Below are 22,491 nucleotides of genomic sequence, written 5' to 3'. Positions count from 1 at the left end.
TGATGTCAACCATATAGAGCGCAGACCCTGACATGCGTTGTGTAAATAAACAAACTCTCTTTATCTCTCCACTACATTCCGTGCGAAATGCCTTGCATGGGTGTTGATGAAATCGCTGCAGTTAAATGTAAGCTTCGGAAGTTTGGTGAGGAGCTATAAAGGCGCTCGTGCACGATCCCGCAACAACTTCGGTACTCTGAAATCGACATGCCAGGCGTTCTTTGATGAGCGCCGCCGAGCCGCTACGAAGTTCCTGTCTACGACGTGAATTCAAATGGTGTTCCTGTAACCAGCACAGGAAGAAATATATCTGAATTTGAGAACTCCTATGCGACAATATTCAGCCGTGAGAGCCATTCCAATGATATAGCCATGGCTATATCTGAAGAGCGTTTTATCCCTCGGAAAACTTTTTGGCAAGCGATAACTGTTTATTTGTAGGCCGCTAGAAGCTCGCCGGTCACGCTACCTCGAAGCAGGTCATCAAGGGTAACCCGCGATCGCCAAACCCTTCACAAAAGTGGTAATTGTCGTGGGCAGCGAAATGTGCATTGACGGTGGTAGCGGCCTCTTCATTGGAGGAATACTTCCTATAACTGAGCCATATTTTCAAATAATGAAAAAGAAACCATGCGGCACCAATTTTGGAGAATATAGGTTTTTAGAAACCAGCCTATTTGTGGGACGCTGCGTTGTTCTGCAATAGTTAACGAACATTTGTTTGTGCTCCAGAATTGGCGTTTTTTTTTTTAGTGTTTTTTTCTAGCAGTGCAGTAACATGGCACACTACATCTGCCTGGTACTGTAGCCGTTCTGCGTGCAAAGAATTATTTCTTGCCTGTTCACAAAAAAAAAAAAAAATTGGCGCAGCTCGCACTAGTGGTGTTTCTGCCGGTTTTGCTAGGTTTTGCTATAGGCTTTGCTAAGTTTTGTTAGGTTTCGGAATGTTTCTGTTTGCCTATGCTGAGGGGTAAGGCCGTGTATAGCCGGATTTTACGAGGCCGTTCTGGTCGGTCCCCCACACTGACAGCGGATCCCAGGGGGGAAGAAGCTAGGTCTACCCTCAGCTGCATTGTTTCTCCGACCTTGCACCACTAGTGCGAGCTGCGCCAATTGTTCTTTCTTGCGTTTTAGTTGCCCAAGAAAGACTATAATGGTTATAATGGAAAAGTAAAGGGTGCGCATAGGCATATGCCCCTTGTGCTCACACTCGAGCGTGCGCGCAAGCCGGCTTCACTGTTAATAACACCTATCAGCGGTGGTGCACCCTTTACAGGTGGAGCAGGTTTCTTTTTTCTTTTTTTTTTTTTTTTTTGCTAGCTCAAGCTTAAACAGCTTTGCCGTTAAAACCATGCGTATGGCCTGCCGAGCCGGCAAAATGTTATTTCGCTTTCACCTGGTGCCGTCTGCTGCTCTGACTGACGTTTCAACTCGGGAGTGTGGTGGGGAATCCATGTTTTGTTCACGGTCATAAACTGACGCGAAATGTCCCGCGAATTGCGACTAACCATCGTCATACACTGCACGCTAACGCCCTTTTGCGTGCACTTTATGTCTACAGTCAGCAATCGGGGCAACTATTGTGAGCGCGGTTTCTTCGTGTGGAATTATTCATGGACAAACTTGTGCCCTCGTGAGATGCCAACAGTATTGGCAGTCTAGCGCACTGTCATTCGGCGGTCCTGCATAACGATCCATTCATTCTTGCCCCCCGTTTCCGGAGTGGTAATCAAGCGTCTGGGTGTGATTCATTTCGAGTTGATGGGCGCCCATGTTTAAAGTTCTTCGTTCAAAAATAAACCGTATCTAGCGGTGGGGCACAGTCCACGTGAACTTCAGCTAATTCGGCTTTGATCTGCGCGCAGCATACACCACTCTGCGACACGCCAAGCCACTTTGAAATAGGCTTCACTATAAACGCAACTTCATTGCTAGGAAGACACACTTACAGAAAAAATAAGCCGCCTGACATCAAGCTATCAAGGCCTTATAGGCCTTATTAAATGCCTCCAAAAGAATCAATGCATCCCCGTGGAACTCGATACACTGATACCATTTAAATCCGGCTTCTTGTTAGACACGAATGTTCGTGAGACTTTTTTTAGGGGCATTATAAAAGGTCCTATGGGAAAATACTGTTACGTGGCGGCAGAACAGATGAGGCGAACCTTGATTAATGCTGGGCGATCACCGCGAGGCACGCACACACGAGCGCTCGGCATTTTCTTAATTTTTTTACTGCCGGGTGGTCCGTTCGGCATTTTCTTGGTATTTTTAACTGCGGACAGCAAACTCTAACGACTTGCTAAACAGCTTCGCTGCTAAAAATGGTGAGTGATCTATTAACAATATTTTTGTGGAGGCCATGACAGACCTCGCACTGGCTGCTCCCACACGCAGCTTATTCGTCATCGGGGGCTCTAACCATAGGGTCATGTCCCACTGCTGCCTTCTTTCTTCTTCGTTCTTTTCGTAACGATATGGAGGCCCTAAGGTTTTTTGTCAAATAACTCTATAAAATTCCGTGTACCCCTATATGCGCTTTGCAATGACCCACTTTCAAATCAGCTACAGATGAACGCATGGTTGGGAAGACATCATTTAGGGGCCATATAAGTGGCCTCAGTATACGAAAACATCCGGCCCTAGGGCTTTTATTAACTATATTCTCTTATGCAGTGAAAGTGCGACGCGGCCAGCGTTACAGGTGGACAGACGGGCTTCCTTGTGGAGTCCACACAGAACTCCATACGCATTTTAATCGTATTAGCGCTGCGCGGAACTTGTCGAATTCCATTTTCGAATGTGATACGGGCTGGCACGCTCGCTTCAGGCGTATGTGGGATGTATTCACGTCTCTCATCTTGATGCTATCTGGTTTGAGCTAGACTAAAGAGTTGTACTTGCCAGCGATGTCATGACGGCACTAATTGTGACACCATGTCATAGAAATTTGCCGGAGTTATCAAACAACCTTTAAATTTGCGCTGCTGGAACCTCAGAGCGGTTTGAGCCCCAAGACATTTTGAGCCTGCAGGTCCCTCAGGGTGTTCAGAGTGCTACTCTATAGTATAAGGCGGGAAGCGTGAGAGAAAAGACTTGTTTTATTATTCTTAGTTGGTTGTATTATACAGGCTGCAATGAGTCGCACGTGCTCTCCAGTTAAGAAGTTTTGTATTGTGCACTATGCAGTTATCCGTTGGAGGATACAGAATTAGAAGCAATGTCGGCTTTTGACCAGGCATCTGGACAGGTGGCGCCACCATACGGCGCTCCCCTCGTTACCGGAATGGGCCGGCGCATTGGACTACGCAGCCTTACGTTGGTTTTGTCGTTCGCTTCAGTGCTTTTAATGTTTGAGTGGTGTTGCGGGCGGATATATGCGACAAAACAAAGTCTATAGGCGGATGTGTTGAGCTTTTAGATGCCCTAACGACTATGTAAACTCGTTGTACTCTTCTAAGGTAGGGCATGGGACTCATTGATGTGGGCGCTTTTTGCGGCGCTCTATGCGGGATCCACCCGATTTGAATACGAGTAAAATTAGTATTAGTATTCATTTCTACAAGCTTAAATTATTTTCATTGGTTTCAGTGGCTACGGTTTCCACACCAGCCTTAACGGTGGGGCACCTCGATACGTGTGTTTGGAAGAGAATGGCACTTACGCACGAGTTCGATTACCGTGTGGCCGTGGAAACGTCGTGGCAGTTTACAATTTATTTCTGTCACCGTGAGCTTTGTGCAGTCTTTTTCCATGAGTGACAGCATGGGGGCCTGAGGGCTGAAGCCGGAATCCCGGGTTTGTAGTGGCCATATTATCGAGAACCAAAGTAATTCAACCACCAAACAGCCCGAGCTACAAACCCTCCCCCTCCTCTCCCCTCCCCATTTTACCACCTAGGTGAAATAAAAGCTGGCACCGATAGACAGCCAAGGCGTTAAAAATATGGCAGTGTAAACGCCAGCCCGCGTTTTTTTAATGCGTAAGCATTCATTGCCGAGTACGCCAATGCAAACCGCGTAGTACGTTGTCTATAGTTGGTATACAATGAAAAGTTTAGCGGGCGATTTCTCCGCCTGGCAGAACTGAAAACCGCCATGTCGGTGGCCACCGTGCCAGCGCATGCGCTTTGCGCCCGCATCTCGAAGAAAAAAAAAAAAAAAACACCGTACATCGCCTGCTGCGTTTCAGCCCGATTATCGGTAGTGGCGGCAACAGATATAATATTAATCGCACTCACATTAAGTGCTGGCGCTCTACCTACCCTTGAGCACTTCGAATTCACGAAAGATGAAACCGCGGCTGCGAACGGTGCGTATAAGCAGCGCTGCAGTTGGCTGCCGCCGCGGATGTCGACGCAAATGCACCCGCACCGCATCCACGACTTTATGTCTGGTAAGTGCCCTCTAAATCGTGATTGAGTACAAAAAACCGAATAATTCCTTTAAAGAAATCGTTCGCGCGTACACCGATTTAGCGCGGGCTTTCTCGTGCGCTAAATGTTTCTCACTCAGCAAAACAACTCACGTCTGACGTTAGAGCGCTGCGGCTGGCGATCAGCTGATCTGCGGCGGTTGCTTCATACGCGTCTGGCGATAGGTAGATCGTACTGTGCTGCACTCAACGGCACTTGGCGTCGAGGTATTACTTTGCGTTCAGTGGGCAACAGTTTGGAAATGATGCAGTTCCTGCTGTCAAACGGACCACTGCGCTCACGTTGCAACCTTTGTGTCACGACCGACTCGCACTCGGTCGTAGGTGTGCGCGGAGGCTGGGGTTGAATTGCAGATAAGGTTGTCACACTCATGAACGTAATCATGACTTTTCGCGTAACCCACGCTATCGCGGCACAACTGACTATCGAATCACTTACACACGCCTTGCACGGAAACACGAGGTCACGTCGCGGCCCGCGGCCTGCGTGGCCGCCATGAAGGCATGGAGAAGAGGGGTACCTGATCTGGGGGCCGCGCGCACAACGTCGCCTTGGCAACAGCCGCTTGGCCACAGATATGGCGGCACACTCGCATGGTTGCCTGCACGCATTCCACGCCATTAAATACCGGCTATACATTTACCTAAAAAGAGAAAATGTTAATCATTCAAAAACAAAACCAAAATATAACCAAACGGAATAAAAGTCACCCAATTTGGATAATGACAGCCAAATCTCCCAAATCCGGCAACTATCGTTCATTGCAGGAAACGCACGAAAATAAAAATATATTGAAAATTAACAAGTCACAGCTCAGCGTAATCGTGCGTTTCTATGCGTGTCAAAAAAGAAAAAGAGAACTAAAGGCGAACTGATTAAATCAACGTGTATTCCGATCCCACGCTCTCACGTGGTTACAGCTGCTTAGATTTAGGCATTTAATGCGCCAGAGAAAATGCAAGTTTGGTGAAAGGGAAAACCCGCGTAAGAATTTTTACGCATTATTAGACAATTTTAAAAATTTCTGCACTTTTTTTATGCCGTTGGCTTTGTTTGGTCCTACAACCTGTTACAGCGGTTTCAGTGCAGCGCAAGCGACGCAGTTTCTGTTTATTCAAGCGTAGGTGGCAGCTTATGGTAAAACGCGACCGCAGTATTCAGTTGTGAAACTGAGGGCAGCTTTTTGGCTCCATTAAGATGTCTATCGTCCTTCATTCACGTAGTAAATGTTTTTTTATGAACCAATTAGCCACCAATCAAGGCTTATTACAGGCATAAAGCAATGCTTTTTCGCGTCAAGCAATAACTTCGTATTATCCTGCGGTATTTATTTGGAAAACGATTCCCAATGGCTGTTGTAAATGTATTCTCGTGAAATTAACCACGTTTCTACCGTAAGTACCAAAGTTAAATAGCGTCGTCCCTCAACCTTTTTGTTTTGGGGTAAATATTAGAAGGTACCTCCCAACTTTGTCTTTCGCTCGTGCACGACGGCGTTTCTTCAACTGCCAAAGGCGAGCGCCGCAGCATACTTGGTTCGCCTGCCCACGCTGCAGCTTTGCGGGATCATTTAGCTGCAATATATTCCCCGATTCACCAACTGCATGCAGACAATAATACTGCATGAAAAATATGCACGAAGGGCCGGACTTGCACTTCCAGCTCGACTTCCAGCTTGGCGTATTGAGCGTTGTCGTCGATTTGCAATTACTGATTATCGGCCAAAATCATACTGATGGCGTGCGTTGTAAAGGTCGACTCCACTTTTAAGAGTTACCGATCTGAAAAATGTCCTTGTGGTTATCTACCCTTTAACAAGCCGCACCTCAGCAGAAATGACAGAGAGCCGTGCACTAGTACGTCGCGCTGACCGCCACCGGCATTCCACTGACGAGCGGTTCGCCATGGGCGGGGCTGTTCGCTGAAGCGACGGTGGTGCCGCACAGTGGCCACACGGGCTCGATATGCGCACGCCTTTGGGTACAGAGGTTTAGTAACACTTCATTAAAGACATGTAGGTCAGAGTTCGCACACTTACTATCGGACCTGCGTGCATGCGTGCGTGCGTGCGTGCGCGCATGTATAGGCGTGTATGCACGCGTGAGCAGTGGCGGGATACTTTTTCAGTGCCCTTAGCACCCGCGCAGTGTTATCCTTGGCAAAGTGTGCAGCGAGGAGTTGTCTTTGTAGCGTTTTGCCTTCTCGTCAACGTCTCCGCTTCTCGAACAGAGGAGCTGTGTTCAGTGATCCCTCGTATCTTCTTCCGCCTTTGTAGGTGTCGGAGCAATTGAAAGCCGTAAATTAATTAGCATATCTTTTTTTTTTCAGCGGGATGCGAATATAATCCAACATATCGGCATGTATATGGCATGTATACGCGTTTGGCCCAGAAGAATGCACGCTGCATTGTGCCCGAGTCAAGTAAGTCGAAGGCAGTTCCTGGACTATATATGCGTGCGTTCGCGAAGCGTCCTTGAGAACTGTTTACGTCAAAATTCTTCTTTTACTAAACGCACGACCGCACAGAAATCTACAAAACGTTTTCTCTACTTCTTAGGAAGTGCTGCTATAAAACAATACCACGTAAGGTAAGCAGGTGAGTGCTGGCCTGGGCGGTACCTCTTTAGCGTTCTGCCGATTTTTTCTTCTTTCTCTTTTTATACCACCCTTAAAGTCCTAATTCCATAGATACCTTTCTCTCTCTTTCTTTATTCGCCTGTAAAGTCATGTGCTCTCTCAAAGTAAAACCAAGAGGAGGGAAGTTCCGGCAGAGTGATCGCTGAGCTAGCAGGGAAAGAGGGATATCAGATACAGGTGGACAGTGAAGCATGCATACACATACTTCTAACCCTTTAAACGAGCTAGAGCGATGGAGAGAAACAATTTTTGGTGAAAGGAAAGAAAGAGAGGGCGTCCTGAGGAAGCGCTCTGGTCATATATTCTGCGTTAGGGGGGGGGGGGGGGAGGAGAAGCACAGGCGCAGAGATGTGAGATGACTATGGAGCAGAATAGTACGAATTTCAAGCGTTTCCACAGTTTTAGTCCACTGCCCAGTAGGGACGTCCAATGAACGTTAGATTATTTACATGCTGAAAAGCTCAAAGCACAACTCAAGTCGTAAAAGTACACCGAGAGTTGCAGTGCAACACTGTAAATCGACATGCATGATCTTCTATGGACCGTTATGTACTTCCAAGCGTTACATAGTTACCGCAAGAAGGGGCTATGCAGCGTTCAATACTTGTAAAGCAATATTCGCAGCCTGTGTTTGCACACCAGAAAGAAGTGAACGCATTGTATTAATTAAATCATTTAGCCTTTTCAGAACCTTCTCACTTTCAAGATTTTTTTGGGTCGACAGGTTGCGGATTCGTGCCTACAGATACGTTTTAGGGGTCGGGATCAAGGGTGGCTGAACATTACGATCAGTGCCTGATGAAACACTGGGCGGCTCAGGGTAAGGACGCTCTTCGCTTACTTGCCGAAGAGGGGCCGGCAACGCTTGCGGAAGCTGCACCGGTTGCGATGGTTGCGACTATCTTTGAATGCATTCAGCCCTTCGACCTCTCTGACCTGAGCGCCTCCTCTTCCGCCTTGCAGAAATGGCAGCCTCTTTGGGAAAGGAGCCGTCCTCCACCATCGTCTGAAGTACGCGCTTCTCGTTCTTTAGCCTAGGACACTCTGGCGAAGTGGCTTCATGCAGACCGAAACAGTACACTCATTTGACGTCCGCTTTGCAACCAGACGACTCGTGAATTCCACCCCGATGCCGGCAGGACAACTGGTTCTTGCATGCGGCACTAACATGACCCATCCTGAAACATCTATGGCACTGCAGTGCACCCTGTATATACAACTGTCGCACGTGGTGTCGCACATATCTCACTTTCACTGACGCAGGCAGGGACGTGATCACATCCCAACACAAGTTTGATGCATGGCGACCGCCCAATCTGATTAATTTCCACAGTCCTGGCTGTGGATGTTATAAGACCGTGTAGGTGTCAGTGTCAGTTATATCGGTGTCCATTTCGGAGATAACTCGAGTAACTGTTTCTTTCCCGTGAGCCAGAAATGATCGAACAGGAGTATATTCCAAGGCTGTAACAGCCAGCAACGCGGTAACGATCGTTCGCGTACTCACGTCGACGGACACGATGTTTTTTTGGAATTAAGCTGGGGGGGGGTGGAGAGGGTATTTCTTTCGGAAAAGAAGAATTGACATTTTACTTATCTTTTGTACTACATCCAAGTGCTTCATCAAAGTCGCAGCTCTTTGCGGCGAAGGGATACGTTAAAATGTACATCAAAAAATCATTCTGACAATATAAGTAAAACGAAGAATGTACAAACCTTTCAGGCAACTTTCCCAACTCAGGACACTTTGAAGGTGCATACGTACAGAGCATCTGTACAAAGGGTAGTGGATGTCAAGCCTGAATTTTAGAATTAACTTAATATCTCTTGGCATACACAAAGTGCGCAATGCTTCCCCTTTCGGTTTCTGTTTCGGAAGCGCAAAAGTAAACACCTCGTGCGTTCAGTTCAAGTAAAAGAGGTATGCGTAGCCATATGCGTGCAGACTCATGCTTAAAAGCAGCTGTGTGTTTTAATTTGCAGGAGGCAGATAGTGGATTAGGTGGAGCGGGTCAGGCCGATAAGCGTTTTCAATTTTGCATTTGTGTACTTTCTCGGGATTTCGGAAGCAGCACAGGCCAGTGGGGATGAGAATCGCAGTCGGCAGACTTGGCCTGGTTTCTGTAACAACCCAGCGCACCCCACGCTCGGGCATTTAAAAAGCAGCGGCGTCCGGCGGGCTATAGCCGAGCAGACGGCGGCGGACCACGAGGTGCGGTCTGCGCGGGGGCCGCAGCCGGACGCGTCCCCCGCGAGGGGTGAGCTGCCGCGCCCCCTCTCCGCCGACCGGGCCTGGATTGGCGCGGCCTTATTGAATTAGGAGTGCGGGGAGCAGCATCCTCCCATGATGACGGCCATCAGAGTCGCCGCGCGCGCTGCTCCCTAAACATTCGGCGCCCGGAGAGAGAGCCCCCCGCCGGGGTCCATGACGTCAGCCCGAGCCCCCGACTAAAGAGGGGCGGGCAGCCGCCCCCCTCGCCCGAGTCTCCGCCTGCTTCACGCCCGTCCCCGGCGCATTGTCCCGCCGGGGGCCAATCCCCAGGCCGGCCGCGCTGTCCGCGACTCGCTGCTCCGTCCGTGCCAGAGCGAGCCATGACCGGCAAGGAGCGCGCGTCGCCCATCTTCCGGCCCTGGGCCCAGCAGCAGGAGCCCGGCGCCGAGCCCCGGATCGCGCATCCCGAGCCGCTCTACCTGGTGCCCTTCCCGCCGGCCTTTCCGTCGCAGCTGAGCCCGTGGGAAGTGGCTCCGCACGCCGCCGCCGCCCACCACGCGCCCCTGCTGCTGCAGCAGGAGCTGGCCTCCCGCTGGAAGCAGGCCAAGAAGCAGAGGCCCAAGCGCTTCCAGTGCCCGCACTGCAAGGTGTCCTTCAGCAACAACGGCCAGCTCAAGGGACACGTCCGCATCCACACCGGTACGTCGACCGTCCGTCCACGCGCGCATGCGTCTGACAGCAGGAGGCGGGCACAAGACAGCCGCTTCACGACGTCTTGCTCCTGTCTCCTGTTGTATAAATACGCATACACTTGCCCCATCACTGCGAGTCTCTTGTACTCTATCTGTCCTCACTTATTTTGGCTAAAATGGTACTTTGTGCGAAGGAATCAACAAGTGGTGCGTTTGTTCAATACAGCTTGCTCTGGTCATTTGTTCTTCCTGGTCATTTTTCCGCTGACGAGCGTAGTTCATCATTGTTCTGTTTTTGCCTGGAAAGCCTATGGAGATTCCGTGTTTCTAAAAAATCAGGGAATTTTAAGTCTATTTATGCCAACTGTAAAAGTCCTGCAGATAAGCACCGGTAGTTTCGGTTGGACCACTTCTGTTTTCAAACGGCATCAGATTGCCCGCGCAATGCGGCAACCTTAAAGCTCAAGCAAGACTCCAACGAAGTTCGGTCACTCTCACACGAATTGAAGAAACAATGGGTGTAGTCTACTAAACCAAATGGCTGCTCGAGAACCATAGGCGATCTAAGTTAATGCGTAGAACTCCCTTAAAGCCCACCTCATAGGACACGTGTAGCTTCGGCGCATTAAGTGTTTCATTATTGGTTCTTACACCAGGAATGTTTCAGTCGCCCATTGGAAAATATCTACCGTTTTGTTTATGTGACATAAATCTGATCGTTTTGGTTACTTTGATGCTAAAAGCATATTGAAACCACGAGCAATGTCCTAAATGCATGCATACCGTTTCACCAATGTCACAAAGCTGCAAATTTGCCTTTCTTGCTCTTTATGTTGTCGGTATATACCTCCGCGTCTGAAGAAGCGCCACCGATGGCCGTGTTTCGCTGTAGGCTTATCAGATCTTTCATAGTCAACTAATGTCACAATACTGGCGGGAGCCGTTCAGGCCAGCAGGTCACTCACGTCCAAAAACTTGTATCGCCCATATATTACGCCGAGTCAATCGCGATGAATCGTATTTCGAACGAATTTGGAACATGGCCGAACACATCTTTAACTAAATACAGCGCCACACTTATTAGGGCGAAAAATATACACAAATAAGTAAGCGCAAAATCTAGTTTACAGTAAAATAAACTCACGACACTACATCGACTCCTTAGTCTAGATAAAGCACTTATTTAGGATGAATGGGAGTTGGCCTGGCGGCGCGCTAGTGTGGCATTTGTTCATCAGCATTCTCTTAGATACGTTCAAGAGCCCAATCGCAGTCCACGGTACATACAGGAAAGCTGAAACGTTGAAATAAGAATAGGCCCCAAGAAACAAGCTTCGGCGCTTGGTTAAATACAATGACAATAGTGTAAACTTAAATGAAGCCGCCTGTGACGTGTAGCGATTAGTTTACCGTAACTGGTTTGTACCCATATTTGCTAATACGACAGGGTCAGAGACATGATCGTATTATATTCCAAAGAAATAAAGTTGACGCCGTTGTTTGATCGCTCGACTTAAGAAGCGGTTCACCAGCAAGCAAACAAAGCCGACGGCGGCCGTGCTGTTAGCATCCGCTGACCTGCGAAATGCCTTCCCACCTAGTCATATATATAGGACAAAATGGCTGCTATTACCCGAGAAAATATGCATCGTTTTGTGACGGTATAAGTACATCGCAAGAAAGCCAAAATTAAAAGTGTATAAAATTTAAGAGAGTGTATGATTTAACAATACGAATACAAAAATAATAAAAAAAAATAACTGCAAAAAACAGGAAATGTGTGATGAAAAGAAATAAGAAAGGACGAAACGGTATACATTTTTCTGTGTAGCGATTGCTGCAACTGCGTTGGGAGAGAGGTTAACGAGCTCGCCTCTCTTATCTACTTCTCCTTAAAGGCATCCGAGCCTATGCCTTGAAGGAACAGCACGGAGTCAAGTTTCGGTCCAGTTACATGTGTAAAATTCTTCCAGTGAAAAAAAATTGCGCTTTTTTCGTACAGACGGAGCTCAGCGGGCCCTGATATCGCTATTTAGGTTCCGCAATGCGTTATTTTGATCTATTACTGTTTACTTCCACTGCACCCTAAGTTCCCAATGGCTAAAAGTTGACCAGCGGTTTCTCTTTCACATTTAAGAGTGTGGGGAAGCAGAATATTGTGCACGCAGCATAAACAGAGAAATGCGGAGAGAGAATCTCATGAATACTGAAGAGGTTAGCCCCGCTATAGCGGCGAGGCTTGCTATATACTTGCGATGCGTTACAGGTTATGTAAGGGCGTTTGAAGAGGGTAACAGAAAGACCTATTGGTGAAGAAACGCACCCTCTCTGCACTGTGGTCAAATGATTATGATGATGAGGTTGTTGTTGGTGGTAGTATGATGATGATCACAATGATAATGGTGGTTGTAGTCGCCTCCAGTTTGCAACGGAATCAACGAGTGCTCGCTCATATTTGATCCGAATGGCATGACAGGGAGGCCTGTGAAGACTGCCGCACATCTGAGACTATACGGCACTTTTTATGAGAGTTGTGGAGTCTGTCTCATCAGGAGCAGTCCCATGTCAGAAGTGTGCCACCAGTGGAACTCAACACATGGCACTCGATAATGGCACTCTTCCTCCCACGGACCAAAACACCTTTCTTGCCCGCGAATCGGAGAAATTTATCCCTATTTAAACCCCGGGAAAAGCTTGCAGCGATTCGCCGTCATGTTTCTCTGAAGGATGAAAGGTCTTGCTGTTTTTTTTTTTAATTTTAACTTTAGTATGGATACAGGTGTACAAGCAAGTCCCTGTCTGCGATTGAGGCGACGGAACAGCCTCCATGATTGGAAGCGCGCAGTTACAGAAGGCTTCCGACAAACTAAATCCGCCCAAAGTCGCTCCCGCTTTTCGTTTCCATCTAGGCCGAAGTTATAAAAACCCTGAGAGCCACCCGAAATAGAAAGCTTGCGCTTGGCAAAGCAGTTTCGCCATACCTTGGTGTCACCCGGAGGCTGGCTTTCAGAGTGACCGTGAATTAGTCACAAACTCCCCAGGTGGCACATGCGTTTATCTCTTTGCTGTCGACCGCCGGCCATAAAACAACCATGATCGATCTCACCCACCTCTCATGTAAATACTGCAAAATTCACCGCAAAGAAAGGGCCTAGCGGTTCGCTCTGCCGTGAAGCTCACTTGAGATATTTTGAGAGGGTGAGAGGGAGTGCAATTTTATTCCTTTATTTTAGTCGTGGGGGAATCGTTTACACTGGGCTGCAGGATGGTAATTCTTCTTTTTTTGCTCCCTGTGCCCTCCGGCTGTTCCTGGGCACGTTAGTAGACGTAGTATTTAATTACTCATTGACAGTAAAAGTAGTGTCATAAGCATCATCACTGTCGTCGCCGACACTTTCATTTTAGCCGCGAAGTTTGTGTTTATCGCAATGAGGGAAATTTGCACATTGATTTCCCGCGGGCGGTGGCCGCTTATATACTCATCGGTCCCTGTGCCCGTCTCCCTCTCTTGCTTCGCCACAGGGGAGCGTCCGTTCGCGTGCGAGCACGAAGGATGCAGCAAGACGTTCACGAGAAACGAGGAACTGACGAGGCACAAGAGGATCCACACGGGTCTGCGGCCCTTCCCGTGTCCGCTGTGCCAGAAGCCGTTCGGCCGCAAGGACCACCTTAAGAAGCACGTCAAGACGCACCAGCGGGCCCTGCTGCCGCCCGGTCTGCCCTACTTCTTCGCCGGGGCCCCGGACTTCCTCTTCGTATGAGTGGTGGGAGAACTCGGACAGATGGAGTGGTTGCGACGGACACTCAGCGCATCAACGTGGCCTGCGTGAGTGGCTATACCGGCACCAGTGCGAAACGAGCTGTGTGGCTCGCTCTTTTGCACCAACCTCGACTCTGTCAAACTTGCCCCAGGCGCGTGGCTCCGATGTATCACGTCCCACCGCTCGTTCGCCTGGGTTCGAAGGATACGTGTTAGATGCTCTTGTTTTAATCGATAACGGAATGCCGCAAGTTCTTTAAGTCAATCGAAAAACCTCGCACAGGCTACGCTACTCCTTCGTGCACTGAAGCACAAATTTTCAAAGGAAAAAAAGGAAGTTGTCAGGCTTCTAAATTTTATTGTAGCTCACGCTGCGAAAACAGTGAGTAGCGTGACTCTGTGCACTCTTCAGCCACCCCCTGCCCCTGTCCTCACTGTCATCGCCCGTGCGAGGAGGAAGTTAGCAGGCGCGCATACTGTGCCCGAGCCTATGCGCCCACCGCACGTTGTAATGTCGGAGTACACAATATTTATAAAGCAGTGCCCAAAGTTTCTTATTCCGGAAGAGATTCGCAAAGTCGATTGGTTCGTTTTAGCGATAATTTAGCACTGATTATTTGCTCTCATGTCTATTGATAAATGTAACGGCATAATAAAAATATTCCCTTCAAAATTTGGCCACTATGCCCCACCGTTCTAACATCTGCGGGTAAACTTTTCCGCCGGTCAAAGCAGCCCACAATTTTCCACAAAATATTAACAGTAAAGCAACTTTCCCTCCCACCAAAGTTTAAACGACCTTGAGTACAAGTAGATGTCGTAGTCCACGTGAGGAAGTGATATTAAAAGCACACGCTTGGATTTCATGTATGCCGCGTTTTCGGCGGTTGCTTAGGACCACACACACCACATTGTACAATAAATACGACCATGCATACAGTTGCTCAATGTGCACGATATCATATTTGTACTGCGCTTTTTGTATATACGGAATGAAATTGTACATATAATGACCTGGTTTTGTACAAATCTACTGAGCGAATCTGTACGCGATGGATAGGGCGAGCGAGCACAGCACAAGGCGAAGTTTTATGTGCCGGTGCTTCGCTACTTCCCATGTTCACGTCATCCGTCGAAGCACAATTGTACAGAATTCTAAACATATTTCTGTAAAACGTATTTGCGTTCTGGTCATTGCTATAGCACGCATGATATAAACGTGCATGGTGTGTTATCGCCTTGAGCTTTTCGTCGCTGAGTCTCGATCTCTAAGCTTTCGACTTCTGAAAATGTTGTTTTAAATACGATAAATGAAAATGAGGTTACGAAGTCACGCGCTACGGCATTGTATGTCCTGTGTCTGTGTGGGTTTTCTACGCAGTTATATCAGAACTTATAGTTCTTGATTCCTTCCATCGCCACTATGACTGGTCGATTGCAGACTCACATGGAATTTATTCTTTTTTTACTGGCCTCGGTACACTACGTGTGCGTTGGCGTACTTCTCGGCCAATTGGAACATTTGAAGCAGTTGCCGGGAACCTCGATTTAGCGGCAACTAACGCATATCAATGTTGCGCCCCCAATAATGCTCACCCGTAGAGGCATATATAAAGGCTGCCGATAAACGATGCCTGCTCAAAATGCGTTGTCTGTAAATGTGCCAGGGGGTTTTCGCATGGCCCCTTCTCGTCCATTTTTACAGCGAGTTTTCGCAATGTGTTTTCACTGTTTTGTATGTATACAGTCATATTTTCATATTTATTGAAATAATAAATAATTTATGAACAATGGATCGTAGTTATTTTGTGTTTTTATGGGAACACATTACGACGTGGCTGTGAACAAGTGGTGCTTAATACGGTGCCAAAGTTGCGAATTGCATAACACTCCGTGAAACCATTCCCGTCTGCATGCAAGCAGACGAATATAGAGAAATGTGCAATTGAAAATGGTAGCGAGTGAGGCCTCACAATGTATAAGCTACACCTGTTATATAAGAAGCTTAGCATTGTATGAAGGGCTGAGGGAAAAATTATGACCCCTGCTGCCTTTAACGCACGGTGAAATCTCATTACTGGCGGGAAAAATAATTATGTGGTTCATTTCCCATCTACATGCGGGATCGGAAATTAAGCGGTCCAAGAGTTGTGTTCCTTCGTCGAGGTGCCGTGTTTGATCCGGCATACTCATGGACCACCGCACTTGTCCTGGCGAAGGCAAAATCTGATGAGGATCATGTAGGCCTTTAATTGGGTACATGTCAAACAACCTGAGGTGGTCAAAATGCATTCCAAGCTTTCCCTATCTACAACACAGGTTCGTCAAACCCCAAATGAACTGACACAGCCTAGCCGAACAAGAGGCGGGAAGGGTATGACGTAATTTGCCCTCAGTTCTTCCACACAGTTACAATAACTTCTATTTTCCTTCCATTGTTGATGGAGTGTGCTGCGGGTAAAAGCCCCTCCAGAACGGCACCTTAATATGAGCTCGCAGCTTCCTCTGAAAGGCAAGCACCGAGGACTATTGATCAGTTGAATCGGGGAACAATACATAGGACACAGAGGCAAATAAATTCAGTGATTCAGGGACAAAATTTGAGGAAGTGAAACACCCAGTTTACAAAATGCGCGAAAAGAAAGGCGCTGAACATCAACATGGTAACTAGGAAGACGATTTAAATCTTGTGCGTATAATAAACTTTTCTTTTAGAATGGTTGGTTCGTAGAGTAATGTCTTCCCTCCCCAATGTTCACAGGGGTAAGTATTGTAAGTCGCCGCAGTTTTGCTCAAGAAGGACAGATTTATCAGTAGGTTCTGGTTCTCCTTTGTGTCTCGTTTATACGTTATGCACAATTTATATTCGCATTGTTTAAAAACTGGAAAAATATTGGCGCGAGGCAACAGGTTAAATGTGGGCGACTTGTATGGGCTCCAGAACCGTAATATAATGCACCTTTTTTTGTAGAATGTAAGTTTTTGTATATTCATAAACGCGGTAGTACCACACACGTAAAAGCAATAACAAAAGTGCGAAAAAAAATAGTGAATTGTGAGCAGGTCTCCTTCAAACGGTAAAATATCTCTAGTCATGACATAAGGACGACAACTTTCGAGAGCTCCGTATACAGATAGCAGTCATCTGCTCGTCCCAATATAGCCTTTGTGAGAAAATTATGCGTAGTATTTTAACACTGTTTAGGATTTCAATCTTTTGTCTGTTCGTAGACTAGGTTGAAGGCAAAATTACTGATCTTGCACCTGTGTCTGAAAATTATTGCCCTCGTTTTACCTGTGTTTATTTAGTTACAGCACTCGACAAAGAAGGAATGCTGTATGATGGGATTGGGAATGTATGCCTCGAACTCCTAAGGATCTTTCGGGCAGCTCCAAAATAACAAAACCCGATGCTTTAAATGCGGCTGCGTTTACGGCGCCAACTTCGACTGTTTCGTAGCAACGCCGGCTTGCAGACCAACGCCCTCTCTACACTCCTTTCACAACTTTCTGCAATCTCATAGGATGTCTTAAGGGGTTCAGAAAGCGCAATGTATGATTAAGGTGTGGGTTGCGGGAGCTGAAGGCCCGGTCTCCGTGCACTTAGTAGAACATTTGACACAAGAACCACCGATCGTGCGTAAAATACTATTTACATCATTATAACCAAGGTAAAAGGAAATAAACGTGCTACCCCTGTATATTCGAAGTGTTTTGGGGGTAAATTCAAGTCAAGATGATTGCATGACGTGTTGCGACACTTTGAATAGTGCAACTAGTTGTTCGTGGCCGGGTTATGGAATAAAAGGTATTGCAGGGAGCGAGAATAAAGGAATATGAGGGGTAAGTTCCAATAGATGCAATTTAGATGTAAAAATTTTGAATACGCCCTTCGAATATATTTGCAGTATGTTGAAGTTAGTGCTAGGAATCCACAGGGGGATTCGGGCTACACACGAAGCCCCTTCAGACTCTGACTCACTACTGTACACAAACGTGTTACTGTGGAAACATTTTGGAGCAATATAAGAAGTCTGAAATCAAAGTATGATGGCCAGGGGGCCTGTTAAGACGTCATTATCCCTATAAAAAGCCATTTCGGTTACCTCTAAACTCGGCTTTATTACTAGACACAAATGCATTGATAGAAAGGCATTCACTTAAGGGCAGTCAAAGGAGCCTTTTATCAAAGCAAGAAGGTCCAAGCCCATTTTATTATATACCTGCAAAATCCCCTTGTGTCCCTATTGCCGGATCAGGAAACTTGGGGCCCGGGGCTACTGCGTCCTTGGGGCCCTAATGATGATGATGATCATGATTATGACGGTGATTATGATAATCATTCCGCTTTAATATCCGAAAATTTTTGAAGCCCATGTTATGCTCCTGATCAGCGATAAATTATACATAATTTTACGCTTTCCGGAAACTAATTTTTTGGCGTGATGTCTAGTATTATATAACGGATTTTATGAGGCGTAAAAGTTCGTATGGTTTGATTGCCGGTCCATCACAGATTCACAATTAATCAAAGCGCCGTGTCGGCCTGCACACGCCATGGTACAGAAGAGAATACAAGAAGCATATTTTATGAAGCCTGTAAGGTTTTGACCCGCCGCGGTGGCTCAGTGGCTAAGGCGTTGCGCTGCTGAGCACGAGGTCGCGGGTTCGATTCCAGGCCACGGCGGTCGCTTTTCTGATGGAGGCGAAAAGCAAAAACGCCCGTGTGTGCGAGATTTCGGCGCACGATAAAGATCCCCAGGTGGTCAAAATTAATCCGGAGCCCTCCACTACGGCGCGCCTCATCGCCTGCGTTGCGTCGGCGCGTTAAACCCTACAATCAATCAAAATCTGTAAGGTTTTGGTTTTATTGTAAAGTTCGCCACCTGCATACATGGTAGGGCTCAAAGTCCGCGCAGGCAGCTGTCACTCACAGACATCTGCAAACAGTTAGCCGCCATGGCTAACGGGCCAAAATCCTGTAGGTTACCCGCCCAGACGAGAAAGTACGCGGCGGTTAGAACACGCGCCGCCTTTGAACTTCCTGCGCAGCACGATTAGCACAAAGACGATAAGCAGAAAAAATGACGCTTTTGGGTCTGGAGAGCGGTCCACTTCGTGCGTGGGTTTGCGCATGGCCATCGAACTTTCAGCGGCGATGAACTCCTGTTGCGCAGCTGTGATGGTCTTGCTAGTCGGCAAGCCGCTACACATTAACGGGTCCCCTTTGGGTTGGAGAGCGACAGGTGAGCGCGAGAGATTGCATCAGACAGCAGTTTAATAGGGATAGAATGTCTCTGCTCACCCCCGCGCTGCTTCCCGTCGGTGCCGCGCAACAGTTCCAGCAGTCAGTAGTTCGTTGTGATCGGTCAGGTCGTTGTTCGGTCGTAACTGGCAGTGAAAACACGCTGAAGCTTCTCGTCTAGATTCTGGGTCTACGACGGAGGCGAGTATGGGTGGACCTCTCGTTTTCGAGTCCTCAACACGTCTGCCGCGTCCAATGTTTTACCCGCGCTCCTTCGGCGGTTCTTCTCCTGCTGCCGCCGTGCCCAAGCGGAACCAGATCTGCGGGCCGCCCTTTGGTCCGGGCCGCCCGCCGGCTCATTCCAAAGCGAAAAGCACCCACGGAGACAAACAGCTTACCGTCCCCGAGTCGCGGCGCAGGTCCGTTTTCAAGACGGCATCGAAGGGGCCGCACGCAGGATGCGTTTTTAAGTGTTTTCGTCATCCCGAAAGGAAACAGACGTTGTTGTTGCTTTGGCGTCCACGCCTGAGCTCTTCACACCGCCTAGGCCTGCTGATTCCCCAGCTCGAAGGGAGCCGCGAGAGTCGGGCTGGCCCGGCGGCCTCTGCGTTCACACGGAGTGGCGCCTAGAGAATTAAGCTACGAACGGAGTCGCGCGGACATGTAGTTTCCGCAACGCATGTTGCTTAGACAGCCTGCATAGGGTACTGCACACAGGCGCGGGCTGAAGCCGAACGACCCCGCGAGTCGTCTACACAACCTTTGAACATTTAAATAAACATATATACCCTGACCATTCAGTGGGAAATATCGAGTCGATATCAATCACGCTTATGCGATTCAGCTAATCCACTAGCTAGACTGAACGGGTCGTCATCGCAATGAACTTCCTGTCAAGCGCTATACATTGAAATTTCTGGCAGAAACTGTGTATGAGCCGGTAGGGCAGTGCTTAAGTTGTCAATAATTACATATAACGTCCCTCAAGCTTAAACAATTTACAATGTTCTTCAGACATTATTTCATTATTCGCGTGCCTGACCCTTTCTTATACCGAAACGTGCGCGCGCCGAAACGTCCGCGTACTTAGATGTCCGTGTACTGAAAAGACTCCCCCAACGACCTGTGCCGAAAAAGGCTGGAGCCGAGCTCGGGACCTTTTTTGTGCGGCTTCTTAGGCCCGGTCAAGCTGTGTACCCACGACTTTTGGTCCAAGACGTCTTCTCATAAACCTCAGGAATTCAAGGAAGAGGAGTAGGAATAACTAAATTAAATTGAAATGGACTCGAAGGTTGCCAACCATAACCTGAGGGGCCCCCCACTCCTCCCCCACCTGTCACTAGTTAGTTACTTCGGTGTGAAGGGGAGGTTGAAGCTCCTACCTTCAACCCTTCAACTTTCCGTGCAGCGAGCACACTCGAGATATGTTTTTTTCATATGATCGAGTGGGGCCCCTGACAGCTGGGGGCCCGGGGCTGCAGCCCCCGTAGCCCCCCCCCCCCACCCCCCCCCCCCCCCCCCCCCCCCCCTAATCCGGCCCTGCCTAGGATGCGCTAAACCGAGCCCCTTTAAAGTAGGGTTTAATATATTACACTAACGAATTGCTAAAAACACATTTTTTTTTCCCATTCAAAATAAAGAGCTCTGTTGGGAAAACATAAAGGCCGGGGGGGCCTTATATTAAACACCGTCATGTAATCCCATGCAGCCCTATAAATCAATGTACATACACCGAGCCTCTTTAAGGTTGGCTTCACTATTGCACACATGTGCACTGCTTGGGGGACATTTTTAGGAGCAATAAAGCGGTACTTTATGTAAATATAAAGGCCTTAGGACCTTTTTTTTTATTAATAGCATTACCGTACACTGCTAATGTGTGACGCATTGTGGTGTTACAGACAGACAGACGGGTTTCATCGTTGAGTCTACGGTGAAATGCTTAAGCATTTATAAAGCGAGATGACGGGCGAAATTATTCGAGAGGTTGTTAAGATCCCGGTCAAGCAAGAAAAAGATGCACGCGTCAAACACAACTGTCCTGTCTTGAAAACTATGTCGTGAAATTCACGAAACACAACGAGGCAGGCGTTGCATTGCTGCGCACTGGGATCCACTTTGAAGCTAAATCTGGATTCTAGGATAGTGGTGTGGTCGGCGTGATTTGCTGCAAAACAAGCCAAAACACGCATTTTTTTCACTGCCTTTTTATACCCCGGTATTGCAACTCATGCGCCGCCGACTGCCAGTAAGTACTGCCACTAAAAAAATCCCGGGTCATCTCCACTAAAGTGAAACCTGGGAAGGGGCGCAGAATGCAGTGTATGTGTATACTCTTGGCGCCTTGGCGCTTTCGCCAACGAAGATAAAACTGTTCGGGGGTAGAGGTACACAGCTTTGCTGTAAGTCTCGTGTCTTTGAAGCACGAAGCATTCTAGCGCGAGGCGTTAGAAAGCGACTGTTACGGTGTGTTATTTTAGTACGCGTTACGTTCTAGCGCGAGGCGTTGGAAAACGACTGTCCCGTTGTTTTAGAACCGCGAATACATAAGACGACAGGAGACGCCGACAGCCCGAGCCCCTAAGGGGCCTCGCCCGTAGTATTTTGTTGCGAGTGTCTCTGTAAAACCCGTCTGTAAAACTAAAAAAAAAAAAGTGTGACTACTCATATCTCCAAAAAAGATGCATAACTGGTCAATTTAACGTGTAATTGTTACAATAGCAAAATTCAATAACAAACAAACAAAACTCCTCACAGAATGCGGTAGCAACGCGTTTATGTATAATATTAAGGACAAATTTAATGAAACCATGTTTAGCGCATCATAGAGCCACATGGGGCCTCAACACTTTGATGTGAGGCCACTTACACCCCCCTCCCTCGCAAAATTTATTTCTAGCAATAAATTTGTGTATAACAGTAAAGCCCACTTAAAATGGGCTTGGCGCATATCATATCGGCTGCAAAGAATGCGTAGCGATTAGTAAAATTTCTGCCATCATCACCATCGTCGTCGTCGTCGTCGTCATCGCACTCTGCAGGACGAAGCCTCTCCCATTGACCTCCAACCGCTCCTGTCCTGCGCTGCTCGAGTCGACAGTTTACCACAGAATCTCTTTATTTCATCCCTACATCAGGTTAATAACCATTCCCTTTTTTCCAGACCCATCTCTTGGTATCCACTCTGTTACCCTAATCGTACACCGGTTGTCGGTCGGCTCGTCTCACTATATGGCCAGCCCAAGTCCATTTCTGTTTCTTTATTTGAACTATGATATCTTCTACTTTAGTTTGTTCTCTGATCGAGGTAGCTCGTTCCCTGTCCCTGAGTGTTATTCCTAAGATTATTCGTTCCATGGCCCGTTGAGCCGACATAAGTTTGCATTCTAGCTGCTTAGTAAGGTGCCAAGTTTCAGCTCCCAATGTCATCACCGGCAGTATGCACTGGTTGTAGATTTTTCTTTTGAGGGACAGAGGTAGCTTACTTTTGATTATCTGGGAGTGCTT

At 47.7% G+C, this 22,491-nt stretch overlaps 1 protein-coding gene across 1 annotated transcript; it reads left to right on the top strand.

The window, feature by feature from the left end:
* The first annotated feature begins 9,667 nt into the window (after positions 1–9,667).
* Positions 9,668–13,910, top strand: LOC144162558 (uncharacterized). Its single transcript, XM_077693151.1, has 2 exons — positions 9,668–9,986; positions 13,502–13,910. The coding sequence occupies exons 1-2, from the start codon at positions 9,668–9,670 to the stop codon at positions 13,738–13,740; spliced, it is 558 nt and encodes a 185-aa protein (XP_077549277.1). The 3' UTR covers positions 13,741–13,910.
* Positions 13,911–22,491: the final 8,581 nt, after the last annotated feature.

The sequence above is a fragment of the Haemaphysalis longicornis genome, unplaced genomic scaffold (assembly GCF_048455015.1).
Source record: "Haemaphysalis longicornis isolate Haplotype H1 unplaced genomic scaffold, Haemaphysalis longicornis Haplotype H1 scaffold_1, whole genome shotgun sequence".
Lineage (NCBI taxonomy): Eukaryota > Metazoa > Arthropoda > Arachnida > Ixodida > Ixodidae > Haemaphysalis > Haemaphysalis longicornis.
The sequence above is the reverse complement of the archived record's forward strand: the minus strand, read 5'-3'. Positions and strand labels throughout refer to the sequence as shown.

Bases quoted from the DNA above. Each gene is read 5' to 3' on its own strand.
- LOC144162558 (XM_077693151.1), top strand. From the start codon at position 9,668: ATGACCGGCAAGGAGCGCGCGTCGCCCATCTTCCGGCCCTGGGCCCAG. The intron at 9,987-13,501 runs GTACGTCGACCG...GCTTCGCCACAG, and splicing joins ACACGTCCGCATCCACACCG to GGGAGCGTCCGTTCGCGTGC.